We start from the raw sequence: 23,335 nt of genomic DNA, 5'->3' as shown, positions 1-23,335 counted from the left end.
ACACAAATACATACATAAACACATATGTTAGTATTTGAGCGTAATTTTATTTTCATTACACATTCTAATTTATTATTACTAAGGTTGAGAGTAATTTAATTTCATAGGTAGTTAAGAGCAATAATGTAATTCTAGGAAAAATCTTGTAATGTAAATTAAAACGCTGTAAGTGTATCGATAGGTAGGTTAATTGTTAAGTTTTACATTATCATTATTAAGTTGGAGCCCAAGGCATTACGTAGGTGGTGGGGTGGGTGCCGAAAGGCCAATGAATTGGGCTCTTGAGTTTTGTAATTTTAGGTAAGCTAGGACCGTAATGTAATGAATAGGTAGGTTAAGGCTACGTTGTAACACATACTCATTAATAGATTTAGGGTTTAAGTTTTATATTATTATTACTAAGTTGGAGCCCAAGGCATTACGTAGGTGGTGGGGTGGGTGCCGAAAGGCCAATGAATTGGGCTCTTGAGTTTTGTAATTTTAGGTAAGCTATGGCTTAATTGTAATGAATAGGTAAGTTGAGGGTACGATAGCCGATAGACTCTGAATTTCGAAGTCTCTTGTCAGAGGTAAGCCTTGGCGGCCAGTGGTGAACCGGCAATGGTTTACTATCCGGACGGCAATGGTTTACTATCTGCACGGTAATGATTTACTATGCGGCATGGCCATAGTCTACTACCCGCACGGCTTCCGGACGGCAAATGGTTTACTATCCGCACGGCAGTAGTCTACTATCCGCACGGCAATGGTTTACTATCCGGTGCCCTGGCTGTCGGTGAACCTCTGTGCAAGGAGGGAGAATGAAGGGGAACTTTCGACTATCGTACCATTAACAATTTATTATAGATTAGTTAAGGTAATTGAATAGGTAGATAGGATTATTTTTATTAAGCAATTTAAGATGCAGGCACCGCTAAGCTTTCTAGTGAGAATTTTCTCTTTCTCCATTCCAAGGGCTGTGTTTCAACAACAATCTCGATGAGGACTGGCACCAGTTTTGGAGGACAACGCAGGAAACGGAAAGCACTCATCATTTTGCCTTTGTCGAATGGACGACGGTAAGTTTTTTTTACATTTTACTTTCTTTATTATTTTCAAATATTATTTATTTGCCATTATTTCCATTTTATAATTTTTTGCTTCTAAGATTCTAACATTCATTTACTACTAAGCTAATAAAAATAACTTGTCTACAGACTGATGAGAGGTGGGCAGTGGTGGGCGTCAGCACGTTTCAGATGGTGGTCTCATGATGATCGTTCCGATAACAACTCGAAGAAAACAACAACGAAGATTTTTGAAGTATGGTTTAGTTTCGTTGTTTTTATTTTTTTCATTCATTCATTTTGTCATACAATCTTTCATTCATCCATTAATTGACTCATTCTATTCATTCATTGAATCATAGATTGGTTAATTAATTCATTCAATCACTCAATCATTCGCTCAATCATTTATTCGTTTGTTCTTTCGTTTTAACATTCATTTACTACTATTCGTTTGTTCTTTCGTTTTAACATTCATTTACTACTAAGCCAATAAAAAAAATTTGTCTACAGAATGATCAGAAGTGGGTTGTGGTGGGAGTCAGCACGTTTCATGATGTTAATCTCATGGTAAGATAAGTTGCTTCTTACTTTTTTTCAATGGCTTATTTTTTATTTTAAAAAATTAACTTTTTCTTTCAATTTTGTTTTCCAGTATCCGGTAAAATTCATTTCCTCGGTGCGTGTCAGATGATGGTCGGTGCAATGGAGGTTCGTCCGTAGTGGGTGAAGAAGTTTTTGGAGGGTACGCGCGCGCACATTTACACGCACACACATAAATACAACACACACATACACAACATCCATTCATTCGGTGTCGTTGTTATTTTTCTCTTCAACTTTCTATTTTCTTTACCGGACTTAATTTAATTCATAGGTAAGTTAGGGATTGAGATGAGTTGAACAACTGTAGGTAGGCTAGGGCTTAACATTAGTTAAAAAGTTTCAAGTAAAATATTAACATTAACATAAATTAAAAGCTTCAAGTAAAATTAAAACGTTAAAATATGTAAAATAAATGAGTTGAGTTATCATTACAGGTAAGCTAGGGCCCTGAGAGTAATTTAATTGTAGGTAGGTGACTGACTACTATTCTTGCGACTTTTTAATATTTTTTTTTTTGTGGAGTGTTTGTTTTCGCTTCTTAGCACCACACAACACCAACAAAACAAACTACAATTTTTTTTGTCGTCGCCTTAAATTTTACCATTTTTGAACAATCTTTTTAATAATATCTATTTATTTATTTGTAAAATGTTGACTGGTTTCTAGTTTCTTATTTTGGTTATATAATTTTTGGATATTTCNTGATTTACTTTGTATATATGCATGCATGAATAATTTCTGTTTGGTATGTTGATTTAGTCATTATGATATGCTGTGAACTGTCTTTACTAAATATTCATGTTTCGTGATAATTATTTTTTATCGATCGATATTTTGTTATATTTGTTTGTTTAAAATCTGAACTTTTTAAAAAATTGACGTTTAACAAATTTTAATTTCGTCACTTTTCATCTTTTGATGATGTCAAATAAAAGCAACTGTTGTGTTTTTCTTTTCTTACTAAAATCTCGAATACAAACATGTACACATAAAGAGACACAGACACACATACATACACATACATACACGCATACATACATACTGCCATCATATATACGCAGTACAATAAACATCCATGTCATTTCTGTCAATGTATTTTAAGTATGTTATACTGTTAATCTTGTTAACTATGATGACGATCATCATCATCACAACCATCATCAACGAACAACAATATAATAATAATTACAACAACAACGAAATAAAAATAGTTCTCATTATGCATTTCAAAAGCTTGCATTCTTCTTTTAATACAAGCGTTATATATATATATATATATATATATATATATATATATGTAAAAATTTTAAAAAATAAGCGGTTTTTTGAAGAATTTTAATTTTTAAATGTTAATGACTTTAAAATTGAAAAACATGAATGAAAAACGTTTAACGAAGAAAAGAATAATTAATAATTTTTAATGTTATAGTTCAATTTCTAAAACTAAATGGATCTGTCCGCCGATTATGAAGTAAAAATCATGGAATTATATAACTGGAAGCGCCCTACCAGCGTTTTAACATTGAAAATTTTTTTCAACGGCAAGTTACCTCTGGAAGCAAGTTTCTAAAAATTAATAATTTGTTTTAAAAGTGAAACTATCTTTTTAACAGATACGTTTAAAATTTTGTTACACATTTTGTAATGTATTATATTTTTATAACTTTATAAAGGTTTTGTGGTTTTTCTAGTAAAAATTGGTTTAAAATTTTTATTTTTAACTTTTATTATAAGCTTTTATTATTTAGTTTAACTTTTAGTTGTACCGTGGGAGGAACTTATGAGTCTCTTTAAACTGTTGACTATAAATAAATATTGCTGGAAAAACCACTTTGCCGTCTCCGAGATTACCGGGCTATTCCACCTGTTGGACACAAGCTATATTTTGACAATTATTTTACAAGCATTGATTTGCTTGTATATTTAGAACACCAAGCAATTCAAGGTAAATAAGTATGAAACCACGCTTCCTGTTGTTTACATAGAATAATATTGAAAACATTAAATTTGGCTCCGCCTGTCATTAATATTCATGACCAGCCGAAGCGCTTTATTTTTTTTCAATTTGTGATTATTTTAACCGAATCGTTTCATTTATTTATATTTGTAATTTTTAATAAAATTCTAATATCATTATTTATTTATTATTTTTAAAATATGTTATAAACATGAGAACTATTTGTAATTTAATTTGGACATTATATTTTCATATAAATAACAAAACAGAAGTATCGTCTAATAATTAAATTTTTGTTTGGCGCCTCGCCACAAATTCTCCACTCCATTTGACATAAATGTTACACTTAATTTTCTCGGAAAATTTGATTTTTAAAATGCTTGATTTAATGACCATTTGGGCTAATTTCCATTTATTTAAGTACTTTGATATATTTTAAAATCATATCAAGCACTCAAACATAGAAAAAGTTTATTATTCTGCAATAATAACCGCTTAATAGTTCAAAATGATCAATAACTTTTTCAAGTAATGCATAACTTTCATTGATAAATGGTAAATAGTTTATAACCTGAATAGTTTATTTCAAAAAACGTTAATAACAAATTTTAAAAAATTTGTTGTGTTCCTTTTCGAGTCATACAATTTCACAATTTAATAATACTCGTCAGAATATTCATCTTCATTAGAATGATCATCGTATTTCTCATCATAAGAATATTCATTCACCTCAAAAACATTTTCCGCATTTATTTCTGTCAAATCACAAGTTGGCTGAATCAAATTCTGCAAGAATTTACTACTTAAATTCTCATTTTCACTGAAAAACATCTCAAAATTCACCAAACTTTCTGGGTTCATCTGCTGTGCGTGCCCACAGGTTATCATATGTCCACTGATGTGCGTCAAAGAGAAGATGGGGCTCTGGCCAATTGAAAATTGAGCTGATGTCTCCTCGTTTGTTTCTGAGCTACAACCCTTTCTTATGGAAACTGTTTGGTCCGAGGTGGTTTTTCGATAATGTCAACGTTAATTAAATATCCTACTGATAATAATAACGATCCGCTAATGATTTTACTACTAATTAAAATATAATAATAAATAGTCAATTTTATCCATGTTTTTTTAGCATGAGGTTTTAATTTTTAAGACCGACTGTGGGCAGTGTTGGATCGGGAAGTCTTAAGAGTAGGAGAATGTTTGAAAAATTCTATTTTATAAGATGCTGGTAGGTAATGGGTTTGTATTTCCGTGGTCTTCAATACCACCACTAACTTATGCTGTAGTCATTTGTGTTAATTATTAAGTGTGTGTGTGTGAATATATGTGTTTGTTTGATTGTTTATATATATATAAATGTGTGTGTGTGTGAAAAAGAGAGAGAGAGAGAGTGTGTGTGTGTGTGTGTGTGTATGCATGAAGCACTTATTTGTGAAAAATAGTTCTGTTACAAGCTAAATAATTCCTTAAATTATAAATTACATCGACAAACCGCGCACAAGAGAATGTCATTGTTTTATATCGATATCTAAAATATAATGTAAGAAATGTTATATTGATCGTGTTACTATACTTTTTAAAGGCGCTTATAGATTTTTATGCGTATTTTGTAACCAAAATTCATTGTTAGTGTTGCCATCCTTATTACTTCTTTGTGAATATAAATTCTTGTTGAGGCGAAATTCTGCTATTTCGAAAATAAAATTCTATAACTCTATGTAGTTGGGATTAGAAGAACGTACCGTACATACTTAAACGATGATACAGTAGACAAATGTATATAGTGGGTTCTCAGAAACTCAGCTAAATACATGAAGAACTCTTAAATGTTGCATATTAGATGAAAATGAAAAAAAAAAACATTGCATGAGTGTGTTCGCATGTTGAAAAAATTGTCTTGCATCAAATTTCTTTTGTCCTAATATGTTTTTTTTGCTCGATCATTAAAAGCGTACAAGAATAGAGAAAGATTCTACGATTCTAATGCATTGTCCCAATGTTCTAATGCAAAGACTTTGTTGATGAATAAATGGATATGTAAGTACATATTTAATTGCAAATGTATATGTTTCCATGTGTGCCTAAACATAATAAACAAACATATTTTATCTTTTGCTACATTCCCTGTTGTTTCATCGTCAAATAATAGACATTACTCAATATTGTGTGTCTATCCAAGTTATATTCATTTGTAATTAAATTGAAATTAGTTAGGCAAACTATGAATTTCTTCAAGTTCATCATTATATTTCTCGGCCAGTGTTTTTTTCTTGACATGATGGCCCAATCATTTTCACCGTCGTCATTCCTTTTGACACAAATTTTGAATTTTTCCAACTGGACAACTTGCTACCAAAAACTGCAAATCAATGTTGATGGCGCTTGCTGCATTGAGAACACAGCTGAAAAAATTAATCTCACTGATTTTATTGATTATAACAATGTCCTGCTGAATGGTCGACTGGACGATAACATGACCACTGCTCTGACGATATGTACCTCTCTGTGTCGGTACAGACAGTCGAGTCAACCTGTTTGTCAAGGATTCAATTTGAGATTCGATTCAAAAACGTGCGAGTTGTTTCGGTATAAGCCGATTTATTTCACCAGACAGTGTGGATGCACGTATCATGCGGTACAAATATTTTTTTCTTGAAACCAAACGTTTATAACTTTTTATTTTGTTTGTAACTTTTTTAATAAAATATTCACGATATTTATTTTTATAAATTATGTTATATTTTGCACAGAAATGTTTTTCTTCAAATAATTAAGTTTCTGTTTTTACCATTTCCACAGCTGAAGCCTGTCGACACAACTGATCTTGTGTTTTTACCAACTTACCCATATCAACAGTTGCTTTTTGGAGCAAGTATAAATATCTAATATAGATTTTTTTTTAATCTCACAATACAATAACCAATTCAAAAACTGCATAAATGGCTAATTATTTCCAAAATATTGTTGGTAGTTAATTTTTTTAAATTGTTCAGAATTTCTGCCATCAACGAGTAAAACATTCCTAGTTCAGCTAAAAGGCAGTCCGGCATCCAGGTCCTTCAATAAAAGCTGGACTGAATTCAAAGTCGGTTTTTCTGTCTCGGATTTGTCGGCTCCAATAAGTGCCAAATCATCAACCTTTGCAGCTTCCAATGTTGGGTGTTGTGCTGGAAAGTCGTGGAATGCATATTGGCTGGGTAATGAGTTACTGAACAAGCTGACAAACAGTTACACATGTGATCTTCATGTATTTCTCAATGCGAACAATTGTAAGTTTCTTCATTTCGTATTATTCGTGTTCCTGGTTTATGTAATATGATACTTTATATTACACAAATCATTGAATGCAGTCTTTGTTGCGTTCAAAACTTTAAATAACACAAAGCCGACGATTTAATAGTTTCATTCCTAAAAAGCCACGGCTAAAATTTTCAATTAGAACTGAATAACGTAGCTAGTTAAAAATGTGTTCCATTGCGTAATCATGGTGCCACTTGAAAAAGACAAAATAATTTTTGTTAGACATTGAAACATTATGACCAAATTAAATGAGAAAAACATCAAAATAAGTCAAAATAGTCAAAATAAGTTAATCAACTTTTAAACGAATATTATTTTTAATAGCAAAAGATATTCATCGTATTGCAGCTGGAAAGCCGGAATTTCAATATTCTTATTTTCAACCATTCAAAGTGGCTGACGAAAGGAACGATTACAAGTTGAGTATGATAACCCACTCTGCTGGCAACTGCACAACAGCCAATGGGATGTCAGTCAAACAGGGCTCCCCGTTCTCCACCTATGATGTTGATAACGATAGCGATGTCAATGTTAACTGCGCTTTGGCCTACAATGCAGGTTCCTTGAAAACTGAATTGAAACATAAATTAAAGATGTATATATAATATCATAAATTTTTTTTTTAATTTATATATAATATCATAATTTTTTTTTCAATCGTTCTAAAAATGTTCTTAGCCTAAATTTTATATAATATTTTTCCAAAATTGTATAAAATGCAGTTTAATTCAAATTGTAATGAATGTACAAATCAATAATTTAAAACTTTAATATAATTAATCGGCCATTTGCACTTTTATCTGATCACAAAATTTTCTTTAAAAAGGTTTTTTTGTTCATTTATGTTTGCAATTGGCATTGTTACGTTCAAATAAGTGTTTAAATTTTTCTATTTTTTAAAAACTCCATAGGCTGGTGGTATGCCAACTACATTGGGGACCTTGGAAAATGCAGTGCCACAAATTTCAACACCTACTTCCCATATTTTCTCACTTACTACCCGATCCCAGGAAGTACTTCTACCTACAACTTGTTCAGCACGCAGATGTGGTTACAATGCTTTTAAACTCTTTAAAATGCTCGCTAATTTTAAAGTTCAATAGTATAGGTGACAAAGTTTAATGTCAGTCATCCGATTTCGTTATGTGATGATTCACATTTTTCTGAATATCATTCATTTTCAAGTCTGTCCCAAACTATTGCTTCGTGTATAAATGATTCATATTAATATTGGTTCTTTGGTGAAAACTACATTTGATGCTAAGTGGACGCATTTTTCTGTTTATTTTAAATTAAATTAAATTTGTTAAAATAAATAAAATTGTGAGGCAAAAGTTGATTATGAAATCAAAATCTTTAATAATCAAATTTAAACATTTCTTTGAAAAATGTGAAGTTTTTATTTCGGGAATCCATTCAAAATGTTTCTCTTTAATGAGTTCAGATTATATGATATATTTGGCAGAGATAATTATAGTTATTATTGTATAGCTATTAGGTATAATATATCCGGGATAGATAATTGTTTAAAGATTATTTCATTTCTATGAACAACACTGAAATTGAGTACCTGCGTTTTTCTTGCTGTGCGGCTTTTACTGGAATTTTAAATTTATTATTAAATTGTAAATCTTGCGAATGAAGTCTGAAACATGCGCTGGCAGTGGTAATTTATGAGTTGAAAAAATTGCTTGACAGACGTTTTTTTTATATATTTCTATATTTTTATACATTTTTTTGATATTTCTGTAATTGTCGTGTGGATCATTTTGTTTATTTAAAAACGGAAACACGACAGAAAGATTTGAGGGTTCCCAGAACCAATTACCATAGAGAAAGCAAGAAACTCTCATTGCCCGTACAGCTCGCACGTACAACTAAAATCAAATTGGTGATATTGAAAGATAAAAAGATCAATCTTTGTTAATGCACTTTGATGATTTCATTTTTAATAATTCATTTACAACTGCGGTATTTATTAATTAAGCTTCGAATAAAGATAAGTTTGAGCAGTAAAATAACAAACAATTAAACAAGGTGAGCAAAGATATTTGCGAGTGATTAAGGCAGAGTCTGATGATGGGCATGCTATATAAACACATACGTTAACGAAATGCTCAACTGCTTCTACATATCTCAGTCAGTACTTACACAAACTTATCGCAAGCAGATCAAAATGACGGCAGAAAATTACAAACGCGAACTCGCGGAAGAGGAACGTGAAGCCATGCTGGAAAGAGAAGAAGCCGAAAGTGAGAGATGGTTTCGACGTCAGGTCATGATGACTCTATGACTATGGAGGAGGGCGATGAAGGCTGTAGCCCATTTTAATAGAAAAAGTAGAACCAGGCAGAGGTCGAAATCGACCAGATGGTAGTATTGTTAGGCAGTCATGGATGTTCTAATGTAGTTATAACTACAGTCAACATGTGAAAACCTAATATGTTATTGCATTTTATAAAAGAACATACTATTCATATTTTATAAATGCAATGTTCTAATTTGTTTTGCCTGACTGTATTTTTATATGTGTATTCTAATGCATGCATTATAACTAATATAATTTACTTGTTTGTATTTTTGACTATTAAAAGATTATAACGCAAGATTTGGCGTAGATTTTGTTCAGTTTGTACTAAGTCCAATAATGTCATGGTCGTAAAATACGTGTTAAATGTGGATATATGTATTGCATTCTCATATACACAAATAATTCTTCTTTTCTTTTTATTTCTATAAGATTTTCAACAAACCGTTATTGGACAGGTAGATAGATATTTGTTTTCATAGCGGCGTTCCTTTTTAGGAGTAGCGTTAGCAACTCTGCTAGCAAAGCAAATACGTAAAAATAGGCAAGAAATAAAGATATGCATGTTGATTTATTGATACCAATAATATCAATATATTGCATCTCTGTAAAAATTTATTAATGTAACTAACAAGAACATTCAAATGTCTAATATACAAGACATCCTTCGAGTGTCAACAACTAACTACATTAAGATGTATCAGAACTTTGCAGTACGGAAACTCATATGTTGGATATAATGCACGAAAAAATAAAGTTTTTACGACCATAACAAATATGCGAAAACATGCCCGAGTGTTGACCAATTGATTCATTTGTTCAGTTCTTTAGAAGTAGTAAGTTGAATTCGAGTTTACAGGCAGTCTCATTCCATGACTCATTAATTTGCCAATAATTCATTCATCGTTTGTCTTATGATCTGTTTAAGCTAACAAATATTTCTGGTGAATTTTAGTATAATGTCTGGTTTTTTAATAAAGTAAACCCTTATGGATCTTACTGTCATGTAATGTTTAAGTATTTACTAAGTATTCAAATACTCAACGTTTGCGACTTTTAACAACGCTGTCTTTTTGTATTCTACGAGTGCACCATTCCAACATGTCATTTCATGTTTAGAAAACTGAACAAGTTTGAAAATGCATTTGTCATTATTATTTTTCCAAAAGTTTTCGCCACAAATTCACGTGGCATGAAAAGTCCAGGTTTAAGTGCACAAAAATTTTCATGTGTTGCTTTTGTAAGAAAATAATTTCTAGAGCAGCTCTACTCAGATGAGTAAACACTGAATTAATGAGAATTTTGCACAAGCCAAAAATTTGTCATATGACACTGTAAGATTGTCCGCTAACATGTTATGTATGATACACAACACACACGTTTGCATGTGTGTGTGTGTGTGTGTGTGTGTGTGTTGTGTATGGCATATTATTTTATTATTTATTTTTCTATGAACATATGAATATATATATAAATATATATGTGATATGTATATATATATATCTATTTTGTTAAATTTATTTGCCCATTTTGCATTTATCAACTTTTTTATTATGGACTCAACACAGCGTAGTTTTTGACATTCATATTTATTGTGAAATTGTGACATATTCGAAGCTGACAACGTTTATAAATATATATATATATATATATGTATATATATATACAAATATATAACTGTCGTTTACACAGGCATTGCCACAAAAATTTTCCGTCACACTCACTGTTTGATCAACTGACAATCAAAACATAAAATTTACTTACATTATAAGTTTCAACAGCCTTAATCTTAAAGTTTAATGGCTGTTTTTAATCCAACCGTAATGCAGGCTAATTTTTTTAATTTTATAATCATTTTGCTAACATTTATAAACAACCTGGAGTTTGTTTATGTGTTGCCAAGTTCATCTCCATCAACATTCACCCTGAAAATGGCACCAACTAGCGCAATACCAAACATAAATTTAATAAGTACACACCCATTTAAAAACACAAATAGCATAATTTACAACAAAACGTCAGTGAACATGAGTCTATCTCAAACCGGATGTATTCCGATTTCAGTAAAGTGTGTCTATATCTGCCATCTGACGACAAACTGCGTCAAAACTTTGGTAAGTCGGATGGCTAGTTCATGCTACTTGATGAGTAATGGCTTAGGAAGCTTACAAATTTCTAGCGCTGATCGGAAAGAATATTTCCAGGTGTGTACAACTTTTGTTTTCTATTCATTTTTAACCTTACAGTTTTCAAACTGGCATTAAATTTTTAAAGTTTTTCTTACAACTTTCACAACGTGTAAATTAATTTGGAATAAATTCTTTTTTTCAGAAGCTGAATGCCTGAAATCCGCACAAAACCAGTTGACGTGAACATTTCCAATAACAATTTTTTTTTACAAATATTCATTGAAGTTATCGATATTAAAGTAATTTGGTCGGCTGCATGTTTTGGACTAACTGATAACGATAATTTAATGAGAACATTTTGTGAAGTAATCGACTGATCATACATATCATCATGATCAGGTGCATTTTATTTATGACAAGTTCAATTATAATTTATTGCAATACATAAATTTTCATTCATGTTTTATTTGTTCATTCCTTCGTTTGCTCTTTAAAAGTTCTTCCTTACGTATAACGTATGATTTTAGGGATGGTACTTAATAACTTCATTAAATACCACGTTATTATTAACAAATAATCATCAAATGTAATAAAACGTTTCTATCAAACAAATTTTCTAAATTTTCAGAGTAACAACACAAAAATGATAGCATAACATTTTTCACCAGTAATATACGGTAAACATCACTAACGAGCGTTCGACTTTTAACGACATATTTGACGTACAGCGAAACATTTTCTTTTCGACAAATCACGTTTTGTTTTCCAAACTTATATTCTTTATAGATGATACTTTTTTCATTTTTCCCACTTTAAATGATGCCGTAAATCCGTTTGAAACAATTGCTATGATGCATTGTTTAAAATTTTGTTATAATTATTTTTTACATGCTAACGTATTCATAGTATGAGTCAATAGGTTCTCTGTTAGTTGAAATTTTTCAGTCAGAAGTTATGTTCTTTTATAATTTTTTTTTAAATTTTCAATATATTTTTGAAGAAATAATTTAAACACCGAAATAATCTAAGAAAAGCTAAATGCATCCTCTTCAAAATATATTTCTACCTAACAGCGTTTTAAAACAGTTATTTTACATTTTAGCCGTGATAAATTTGAGTCAGTGGATGATTGAAACCACTTTTCAAATGTTTGATCCGGCTTATAGCTAGCTACCTGATTGAACAAAATAAAAATTACCAGTCTTCTTCTTCCAACAAAATCAATGCAGAGCCGACCTCGTGTGCTGCCGATTGCGCTCTCAACGGCTTGGTGAGGAGTATTCGCTGTCAAATTATTTTTAGTTGTACTTGTTAGGTGTGTAATATATAATTTTTCTTTAAAAAAATTCAAAATGAAATAAAAATTTTGTCCTGCAACTTTCTAAACAAACAAAAATTTTTTTTTTTTATTTGTTGATGTAAAAAAATACTAACTTAAAGTGGTATGTAATAAAGAGACGACCTAATGAAGTTGATGTTTTTAAAAATAAACTTTAAGTACGACGGTAAAACATTTTTTGACAATTTTTCGGTAATATCAACAAATCGTGAGTGTGATTTCTATTCTAGTTTTTAAAATTCACTATAGATGTCTCACTATCAAGTGAGAAGTTTAAACTACGTGGCCTGCAATGGATCATGTTCACGTTTCCACAGATCAAAAATACTTTACAATGTTTCTGCAGTTGCAGAGGGTTTGTTAATCATTGCCAAAGTATAATTTTTTCCTAAATAACAAATTAAACAAAATGCTGATAGTCGAGAACAAATTAAAAATTTTTGTTCCAAAGGTGCATTTTGTCTATAAATTGCCGCTGTTAAAATAGAATGTGAAATATTCTTGTTTAATTCATAATTTGTTACTTTTTTGAATTTAATAATAATTTATTTTTTCTTTGTGAGATATATGTTTATACCATCTATTTTAACAGAAATAATTTTAAAAAGTCTCCATTTTTGTACTTAATCATCTTCAAATATGTGAGAGTTGAATATATGAAATAAAAAATCATTACAAACACACTCCTTACATGTTTGTTTTTTCATCATCTCACAGAACATGACAGGGAAAGATACAGAATTGAATGAATAGAATTATTTTAAATATGTGCGTTGTGAGTGCACTAATCCGACATGCCATTTCATATTGGAAAAATTAAACTAGTTAGAACGTGCATTTGTCGTCATTACTTTTCCAATGAAGGAATGAAAATTCGATAAAAAATTTTAGTCAAACATCACGTTGTATGAAAAGTTCCCGCCAGGTGCACCAAATTTTTGTTTGTCACCTTTGTTTGAAAAAAAAATAGCTGGAGAAATTTTATTTAGATGAATGAACATTCAATTAAAAACGTCCAACGCAGAAATTTTATATATAACCTTGTCAGTGAACATGTTATGAGGTTACAAACAAAAGAAGACTGTGAAGTCAAAGTCAAAAATTTTTCATAAAACACTGCAACATTGTCAGCAAACATGCTATAAATGATACACAACACACACGTTTGCATGTGTGTGTGTGTGTATGTTGTGTATGGCACATAGAAAATTATTTTAGTATTAATCTTCATATATATATATATATATATATATATATATATATATATATATATATATATATAAACAACCAGGAGTTTGTTTGTGTTGCCAAGTTTATCTCCGTCAACATTCTGTCGTTTACACAGGCATTGCCACAAAAATTTTCCGTCACACTCACTGTTTGATCAACTGACAATCAAAACATAAAATTTACTTACATTATGAGTTTCAACAGCCTTAATCTTAAAGTTAAACGGCTGTTTTTATTCTAAGCGTAATGCAGGTTAATTCTTTTAATTTTATAATCATTTTGCTAACATTTATAAACAACCTGGAGTTTGTTTATGTGTTGCCAAGTTCATCTCCATCAACATTCACCCTGAAAATGGCACCAACTAGCGCGATACCTAACATAAAATTAATAAGTACACACCCATTTAAAAACACAAATAGCATAATTTACAACAAAACGTCAGTGAACATGAGTCTATCTCAAACCGGATGTATTCCGATTTCAGTAAAGTGTGTCTATATCTGCCATCTGACGACAAACTGCGTCAAAACTTTGGTAAGTCGGATGGCTAGTTCATGCTACTTGATGAGTAATGGCTTAGGAAGCTTACAAATTTCTAGCGCTGATCGGAAAGAATATTTCCAGGTGTGTACAACTTTTGTTTTCTATTCATTTAACAAAGGGCAACCTAACAGTTTTCAAACCGGCATGAGTTTTTTTAAATATTTTTTACAAATTTGGCACTGTTTAAATTAACTTGAAATTAAAATTAAATAATTAGATTTTTTATTTTTTTCAGAAACTGAATGCCTGAAAATAAATATATTTGACGTAAACATTTCCAATCCTAAATTTTTTTACAAATATTCAATAAAGTTAACAACATTAATTTAAATTGATTAGCTACAAGATTTGTGATATGAAACCTTGATGATAACTTTTTTTGAAATAACCAACTGATCATTAATGTCATAATGATTATATGCACCCAATTTAGGACAAGTTCAATTACAATGTTTTGCAATAAATAAATTTTCATTCATGTTTAATTTGTTCATTACTTCGTCTTTTCTTTTAAAGTTTCTAACGAATAATTTATGATTGTGGGAAACGTATTTAATAACTTGGTTTGATGATTCAAGTTAATGATGTTAAATAAACTATCAAATTTATTCAATCATTTTTATCGAGCAAACTTCCTGAATTTCTGAAGTCACAATAGAGTATGTTAGATATACATCGTCAACGCATAGGAAACATCAATAACGAGCATACAACTAAACTACATTTTTAGCATACATAGAAACATTTTTTTTCTCGATAAATCACGTCGAGTTCACCATATTTATTCTTTACAAAAAAAATGCCTATTCTATTTCGTCTTTTTCATGGAAGTCCGTCTGCAACAATTGCTATGACAAAAAGATGGTGTTTCAACCTTTTATGAAACGAATAAGAGACAACGAAAGATCACGAAGGTCACTAGGCAAACCATTCCAGACAGCAGGACCCATTACGGAGAAATTTTTTCAACCAAGAGCCAAGCTTGTGTCAGGTACAAACGGTAAACCTGAATTGTCAGAGCGCAATGTTTGACTCAGCAGTGGCATTGTTTTAGGAATGGCTCTGTCGGTTAAATATTTAGGGGCAACTTCCTTAATGCATTTAATAGCCGTTATACATCTTGAAAATAACTCTTTGATAAACCGGATGCCAATGGAGATTTGAAAATAAACAATTTAAAAAACCACTGATGTTAAAATGCAAAAGAAATTTGAAATTTCGACTGATACAACATCAGAATCGTAAAAATAAACCAAGCAGGCAATCGTTCATCAGTGGAACGACACGGCATGGAACTTATAATTCAGGCAATTGGACGACATATCAGACAAAATTTGTTACAACTTTTTCGGTGATGATTGATGTTGACGGCATTTTACTGCTTTACCTAAGTTTCTATGCACTCTCTTTTCAAGTTTCGTGCCAATTTTAATCAACATCTAATACCTACAACTCGGATGGAATAAATAGCCATTAAGTCTTGCGATGATGCAATATAGTGTTAGGTGTTTTATTTTACTTCGAAATAGTCTGAACGAACAAAAAATTGACATTTTCAACTTATTAAAAAATGTTATTAGGAAAGTTTATTGGTAGTAAAAAATTTTATATGTTCTAACAAAGAACTAAAAATACAAGATCGAGAAAGTTTAATATTTGTTCTTTGTCAGCACCGCCCGATATGTAATTTTAAAGTGATGGCAGTTTAACAACTTTCGAATTAACGATTAATATCGTTTTTTAGTTACTCGCTTGGATTTCAACTTGACTGGATATAATTACCCCGTTGAGATGGGGAACAGTTTGCAAAAAAAGTTCAGGAGAGATATGCGCAGGGTTCGAGAGAGAGTTAGCGACTACTTGGAGGATAATTTGGTATGAAGATTAGTTGCCTAACGTTTGTGTTTCAAGAATTGATTGTCTTTTTTTAAACACATAATTAATTGGAGTTTATTTTTAGCCATAGGATAATTTTGTACCGCTAAATAAAACTTGTGAAATTGTTCTGTAAATATTTTTATTGTAATTTAATTTCTAGGAAGATTTTCTAATGCTGAAAAAACGAAAACGTTTCATCGAGTTGCTACAGGAGCAGGTGAACTTCCAGATAGGAACATATCAGAGATACGACGATCGTCCAGATACATTTAAGCTGGTAATTTTTTAAATGCTCTTGTAAAATATCATCAAATACACTTATAATTTTCAAATACTATTAATTTTAATAGTAGCCTTTCAAACGGCTTTGATAGCTAGCAACAATGATTAACATTTTTAGAGACGTAAATTTCCTGTCTTCGGAATAATAAAAATATTGGACGAAAGCCTCCTTATACCCGAGGACACAATTCTAATAGTGCCGTATTCACCGGCCAACAGTCCTGGAAACGAGTCCTGTCCCATTTGTCTGGAGGACTTCAGAGAAAGTGAACTCCTGACGAAAGTGAAGTGTGGACACCTGCACCACGTTGAATGCATGCTCGAATGGTTCTTCGTCCGCGTCACGTGCCCATACTGCCGATTCGAAATTTTCGATCCGTTAGAATTTGATTACAGATTCAAACTGAGGCCAAACTCAGAGGAGAAAAATTATTTCGTCATTGTTAACGTAACTTTGTATAGACAATGAAATCAAAATTTGTTATATTTTTTTTCTATTATTCGTTTATTTATTGAGAACAAACAGTTGAACATAGTATTCTACACTTGTACATATTTAAATCATTTTGTCAAAAATAAAATTACTTTTAAATATGCATACCGTCTATTTTAATTTTACCAATATATTATTAACTGGAGCAAATATTATTGAAACAAGAGGTGGTTTATAATTTGAATTTTTATTTCCACTGTTATATGAACGGAGTTTTATTCAACTCTAACACGTGGTTTCAACTTTAGCACGTGAGTTGTAAGTATGTTTTAGTACCTAACAAAATAAAAATTAAAAAAATCTAAAACTCCAACCAACAATATCAAATTACAATTATAACTATTAAAAACAAGTTTATACATGTTTATTCCATGTGAATTACTGAATGACCACGAGTTTGCGCACGTGCTAACCACGTGCTTGAGTGTATATATTTTGTATGAAATTTCTTTATCGCTCTGTAGCTTGCACGTGGTTATCTTTGTTAAGTCACATGTGTGTGCCTATGAGATGTCTCGACCACATGCGTATATATGTTTAGAGTTGCATAGATAACTGACATTTTGATCAAATTCAATTTTTCTAATGTTTCCCAAATCGCTTAAAATTTTTGAACCCCTAAAATTTCCATGCCAGAAAACTAGGTTTTACCAATCCACGTCCCCACGCTCACCTCTAATAATTCGGGCAAAAAGGCTTTTAATGTTGAAACATTGTCATCACCTCTTTCTGTTCGAAACAAAAATTTTTAAACTTAGAATATCAAAATAATATTATTTGTAAAAACATTTTTCGTTGTGATATTGCAAATATTTTAGACAATCGAACGAATTTTAAGCGCGCTAACGATTAGTGATGGTACGATTATCAAAAGTTTCATTCTATTTTGATATTTTTCTGCGCGGTAATTTTTTTCAAGTTAATGTTTCTAACAATTGGGATGAAAAATTTTAAAAGCAAAAAACATTGTTCTTTATGTACTTATTGTCGTTATCTTTAGATAATAAGTCTGTAATGCGGACAATGAAGCAAAATGAAATATCATGAAATCGAAAAAATTCTCAATGCATCCTATATAGTAAACTCTCATTAGTGTACGTTGGAAAAAATCAGACAGCCCCGCAATTTGAATTAGAAGAGTTTTGAATGTTCAAAATGCAAATAATGGAAGCACTTTTATTTCTTCCATAGAATAGGTAATTAATGAAATCAAAGTAAAAGTAATGGGATAAAATAAAATGCATAGCTAAAAGGTTAACCTACCTCTCACGATGTTCGCCGTTTCATGATAGGGCTAATTAGTAAAATCAACGTGAAACTGAGTTGGTTTGGTAAAGTAGCTAACAGTGTTTGCACAGAGTGACAAACTGAATTATCGGTAGTAGAATGAACTTACAATTTTTAGGAAAATATTTTGAAAACCTTAAAGAAGATTTCACAGATTTTTGAGTTTATTTTAAAATATTCAACAGTAATAATTTTATTTACACTGTTTTCAGTGACATAAATTTATTTTAACTTTATAACACGTGAAGGAGAATATATTTTTCTATTTCTCCCCATCCCCCTCTGGACCCCTCTGGACCCTTTTGAACCCGCCATTGTTTGCATAAGCTTTCTTCATTTCTTTGAGTCAAAAATATGCATAGAATTTAACGTTCATTCAACGGAGAAATACAAAATATCAACAACACTTTTCTTCCTTTTATACCCAGATAAAATTTTTCCAGCAGCATTGTCTTACACCACTTGACGCATACAATACAAATTTTAAACAAACAAAGTTCTCGGCCTGCCTATCCGTTGGAAAATAAATTTGTTGGAAAAATTGTTTATCATGTAATTCGTCGTTTGTTTTGTTGTTGGTGTTGTTAACATCATAATCAAAATGTCCCCACTCACTTCAAACTATGATATTTTTGCATATCATTTCTTACTGTGTTTACCTTGGTTTCATCGAGCGAGAGTTTGCACGAAGAGACATAACGTATTCACAACAAAATTTAATTGGATGTTATCTTTGAATAAAATTTTATCTTTTTTAAACTTTAATCTTATTAGAAAATAAACTTTAACAACGTGAACTTGAAAATAAAGTCAAAAACGTTAAAGTCATAACAGTTTTTTGCTGTTCGGTTATTTTGGTTTTTTTCTACAACCGCACCACTGAGCTAGAAACAAAATGGTGCGTTGGGAGCAGATGCGGTGAGCGGTCAGTGTAGTCACACCGGGTTCGAGTCTCCCCCAAAGATGACAGCTTGGTGGATGGCGGATCTCAGAGATGTTTATGTTGTTGTCTGTGTTGAAGTCCTGGCAAGAAATGATAGTCATTGTATGATTTTGTTCTGTCTAATGATTTCCCTTCAAAACTAAATTGAAAATTATTGCCTAATTTGAAATAAGAAGATCTAAAATAGCTTCAATCAATAATTTGCTCTTATTTTATCTGTAAATCAGTCAGAAAGAATTACACTCTCTGCGGTACTTTCAATGATGCTCTTAAAACCGGAGGTGTCTGGTTGGTATATTTTTAGTTCACTTCATTTAAGTTTGTTTTTTAATGCTGCTAATTCTTAAATTTCTCAGATAGTAGCATGTTTATTTGATTCAATTTTAGCAATAGTGGCGGTGTTGTTTAAACAGAGAGAGAAAGAGAAAGAAGAAAGAGAGAAAAAGAAAGATATAAAAGATTTAGACATTGCATATCAGAAAGAAAAGAGAGAAAGAGGAGAAAGAGAGAGCTACCCATTGTAAATCTTAAATTTCCTCATGACCGTCATAATTATCAAGATTATTACGCTTCAATGTAACCGTAATTATAACTCTGTGGTGAAGTTACTATTTTTTAGCGTTCAAGTCATCTAAGAAATATTCACATAAATTCTAATTACAAAGTAGAAAGAAAAGATGCGTTGTCGCCTGTTTCAAAACGCCAAGCATTTAACACGTCAATTTCAGTTTTTGTTGACATTTTAATCACGGTTATGTTTGTCGTCACTTGCAAGTAAATCGTTAAAATGCAGAACTGCATGTAAAATTATAATAGCTCTATAATTTATTTTCCTGTGTTTTGAATTTTTTTTCAATTGTGTTCTGTGTTTTTACAATCACGTACAGTTTTACTATCATGCACATTTCCCCGATCATCTGAATATAATTTGGCACCGCACGCCTTTACATGATCATCACTCTCGCTCTGTCATCATCAGTTTAGTAGCGTATCATCTTAATCACATACAATTTTGTCATCATCGTATATACATGCATACCTTTGTGACCGTCATACTAATTCTCAGACTTCTAGTTGTTATCACTGAACTAAAATTCACCAACGAACAATTTTTCATCATTTTCAGTCTTTTCATCCTAACCCCATCTCCCATCTGATAACAGGCTTAGAGTGAACTGCACAGACAACGTGAGACAGACATTCCCGATAACAGCAGCAGCAGCAGCTTCTACAGCGACAACAAGCAAATATGTCAACATCCAGCATGGCGATCAGATAGCAACCAATTATGTGAGGTTCACGTCATAGGCTTCAGTCCAAGCCTGGACTAAATTCCTAAACATTTGGTTTGGGAATACCAATTTTGAGCAGCGTTTTAGTGTATCAGCTAAGACGCCTGTTCCTGCTAATGCAGTGATAAATATTCATTATAAATGACCATTAGAACTATGCATACTGATACTATCATTGCTATCTCTACTACTAATTATGCTGTAAATATAATATAAATAACCGTGATTTTATGATGATGAATGAATGATGATTAAAAGATGATTGACGATGATGAGTAGAAAGATTGTTGATGATTGTTGATGTGATAGCCGCACTGACTAAACCTAAACTTCCTATGTTGAAACATTTTTTACTCAACGGTTTAGTCATTTTCATCATCATTAATCAATCATTTACACTTATTTATTCAGTTGGCATAATAGTTACAACATAAATAATGATCACCACAAAATAAATTACAGTCTGGCATTTTTGGCAACTTTCAGAATTATACATGTCGTGTCTAATAACGTCAGTGAATTTTGGCCGCAATCACAAAAGTTACAATCATTACGTTAATTACGACATTTACAATAATTACGGCAATTAGGGTATTTAAAATAATTTCAAACTGTACGATAGTTACGACAATTACCATATCTACGACACAATATAAGCTGCACTGCGTTTAGCAGAGTTGCGTTATAATGAATAAAAAAGGGCAGACTATGTTACAAAAAACACTGCAAAAAAGTGTAAACTTCACGCCAAAAGTGCCACGCGTTTTGTAAAAATTTTAAAAAGTGAATTTAACAAACGAATTTGGTTTCCATGATTTTGCTTCATATAAATTAATGATTCTGCACTCTATCCAGTTTTAGAAATTATCAATTTAAAATTTCACCAACCATTTTACGAAAGCATATTTATAAAAAAAAAACACTTGAAATTGAATGAACTTAAACTAAACAAGTATAAATAAAGTAAATTAGTTAAACAATTATAAAATGAAATTGAAACAAATTGAAATATAAGGGCCATCAAAGTTGAAAACGTTTGATTAATAAATCTAATTGGTTTCGCCAGCTGGCATGTTGTTCACAAGCGATCTGTGCAAGTTCATTTTGTTTTTCCTATCCTTCTTAACTCTCATTCGTAGTGCAATTTTACCAGACTCAGATAATGGACCACCATCATTATTATCATCGTCATTACGTTCATCATCAACAACGTCTTTGGAAGTTATTATAAAATTTACATCGACGACAACATTATCAGCCGAGCTATCATCATCTCAATCGTCTTCACTGACATCTACGTCATTGTCAACTATGCCTTCATCGTTTCCACCATCATCATTTGAATCATCATCATTCTCACCATCACCTTCGTCCAGTGCAGTTGATGATTTGTTAAATTTATTGTCCGCATCGTCAGAACTACCGAAGCTAATGTTATCGTCAACATCATCATCACCAACATCATCTGAATTAACATCATCATCGTCACCAGCATCGCTTGAATCAATATCATTATCACTAACATTGTCACCATCGTTTGAAATGATAACAACATTTTCATCAACATTGGAGATAATTACATAATCATCGTCATCATCACTATCATCATTAGAATTAGGACCATCATTATCAACATCATCTTTTCTTCAACAACCATTTTTGATCACATCACCATCACCACCACCTTTAACACCATCAACTCCAGTATCTATTTCAGCACCACTTCAACCCAGCAACAATTATAACCCAACGTCCGTCCTAGATAACATTTCCATCGTCATCATGGACAGCATAATTTCCAACAAAACATCAGTGAATGTTGCCAGATTCCGAACCGCTTGCATTCCTGAAGTCGTCAAATGCTTCTACATCTGCCATCTCACGAACGAATGCCTTCGAAGCAATGTCGACACAAATTGTTATTTGTTTAAAGGTGATGGCGCTAGCAAATCTAATTCGACACTTTCAACAGAAAGTTGTTCTCGGGTTTAATTATTATCTTCATAAACTATTTAGATTTTTTTTTAGAAATGATTAGTGATTAGCAGGCTAACTAGTTTTAAGAAGCAAATAATTTTAAGACGGCTAGACAGGGTAATTTTTAGACGTCTGTTTTCTGTACAGTGACCGCGGGTGGGATGGAGTTGAAGGAGAGACTGGCCTGTTATACTCAAGAGTTGCATGGCTCGTTAAGGTGTCTATACTATTACTCTCTAATGATAATAGCAATGATATTTGCGTACTTTGAATGAGTTCTCGTCGTTTGCCTCTTCAAATTACTGAGATGTAAAGTAATGAAATAACGTTAATAAAAACGTGTTAAGTCGATAACTGAAGAAGATGACATTTCAAAAAGATGCCATGTTGGCTTGTTAATTAAAGCGCTAATGTTTATTTTGTCAACCGACTTTGACCATAATGACTGACTACCTGTAGCATTAATATAACAATGAATCAGCTAGTGATTGATGTGAGTTTTGGATGAAGCAGACTTAGGTCTGCTGATGATCAGTGTCCAATCAACACCTTGTATTCCAACACTCCGCTGCGTTTTCAAAAAACCTTTTATATGACGTCTAGCTCGCTCTCAATATGAATGTAACTTAATTAAGTCAATTTTAATGATATAAATACGGTATAATACGGATGGTGGCCTAATGGTGAAGATGAACTTGTAAGAATGAATTAACCAAATGAGG

At 31.6% G+C, this 23,335-nt stretch overlaps 4 protein-coding genes across 4 annotated transcripts; 3 read left to right on the top strand and 1 right to left on the bottom strand.

Moving 5' to 3' along the window:
• Window positions 1–4,263: 4,263 nt before the first annotated feature.
• HELRODRAFT_177162 (hypothetical protein) lies at window positions 4,264–5,121 on the bottom strand (the record flags this gene model as incomplete). The annotated part of the gene is made up of 3 exons (XM_009025370.1): window positions 4,264–4,601; window positions 4,885–4,889; window positions 5,102–5,121. The coding sequence occupies 3 exons, from the start codon at window positions 5,119–5,121 to the stop codon at window positions 4,264–4,266; spliced, it is 363 nt and encodes a 120-aa protein (XP_009023618.1).
• A 766-nt stretch (window positions 5,122–5,887) lies between these two features.
• On the top strand, window positions 5,888–7,975 carry HELRODRAFT_177161 (hypothetical protein; the record flags this gene model as incomplete). The annotated part of the gene is made up of 5 exons (XM_009025369.1): window positions 5,888–6,244; window positions 6,409–6,481; window positions 6,603–6,878; window positions 7,234–7,467; window positions 7,821–7,975. The coding sequence occupies 5 exons, from the start codon at window positions 5,888–5,890 to the stop codon at window positions 7,973–7,975; spliced, it is 1,095 nt and encodes a 364-aa protein (XP_009023617.1).
• A 1,110-nt stretch (window positions 7,976–9,085) lies between these two features.
• Window positions 9,086–12,661, top strand: HELRODRAFT_177160 (hypothetical protein; the record flags this gene model as incomplete). The annotated part of the gene is made up of 3 exons (XM_009025368.1): window positions 9,086–9,161; window positions 11,240–11,421; window positions 12,548–12,661. 3 exons carry the CDS (start codon window positions 9,086–9,088, stop codon window positions 12,659–12,661), a joined length of 372 nt encoding a protein of 123 aa, XP_009023616.1.
• Window positions 12,662–16,823: 4,162 nt separating this feature from the next.
• HELRODRAFT_127846 (hypothetical protein) lies at window positions 16,824–16,991 on the top strand (the record flags this gene model as incomplete). The annotated part of the gene is made up of 1 exon (XM_009025367.1): window positions 16,824–16,991. A coding segment is annotated over one exon (168 nt), but the record flags the coding sequence as incomplete, so codon positions are not given.
• Between the last annotated feature and the right edge of the window lie 6,344 nt (window positions 16,992–23,335).

This window comes from Helobdella robusta, assembly GCF_000326865.2.
Source record: "Helobdella robusta unplaced genomic scaffold HELROscaffold_41, whole genome shotgun sequence".
In the NCBI taxonomy this organism is placed as follows: domain Eukaryota; kingdom Metazoa; phylum Annelida; class Clitellata; order Rhynchobdellida; family Glossiphoniidae; genus Helobdella; species Helobdella robusta.
The sequence above is the reverse complement of the archived record's forward strand: the minus strand, read 5'-3'. Positions and strand labels throughout refer to the sequence as shown.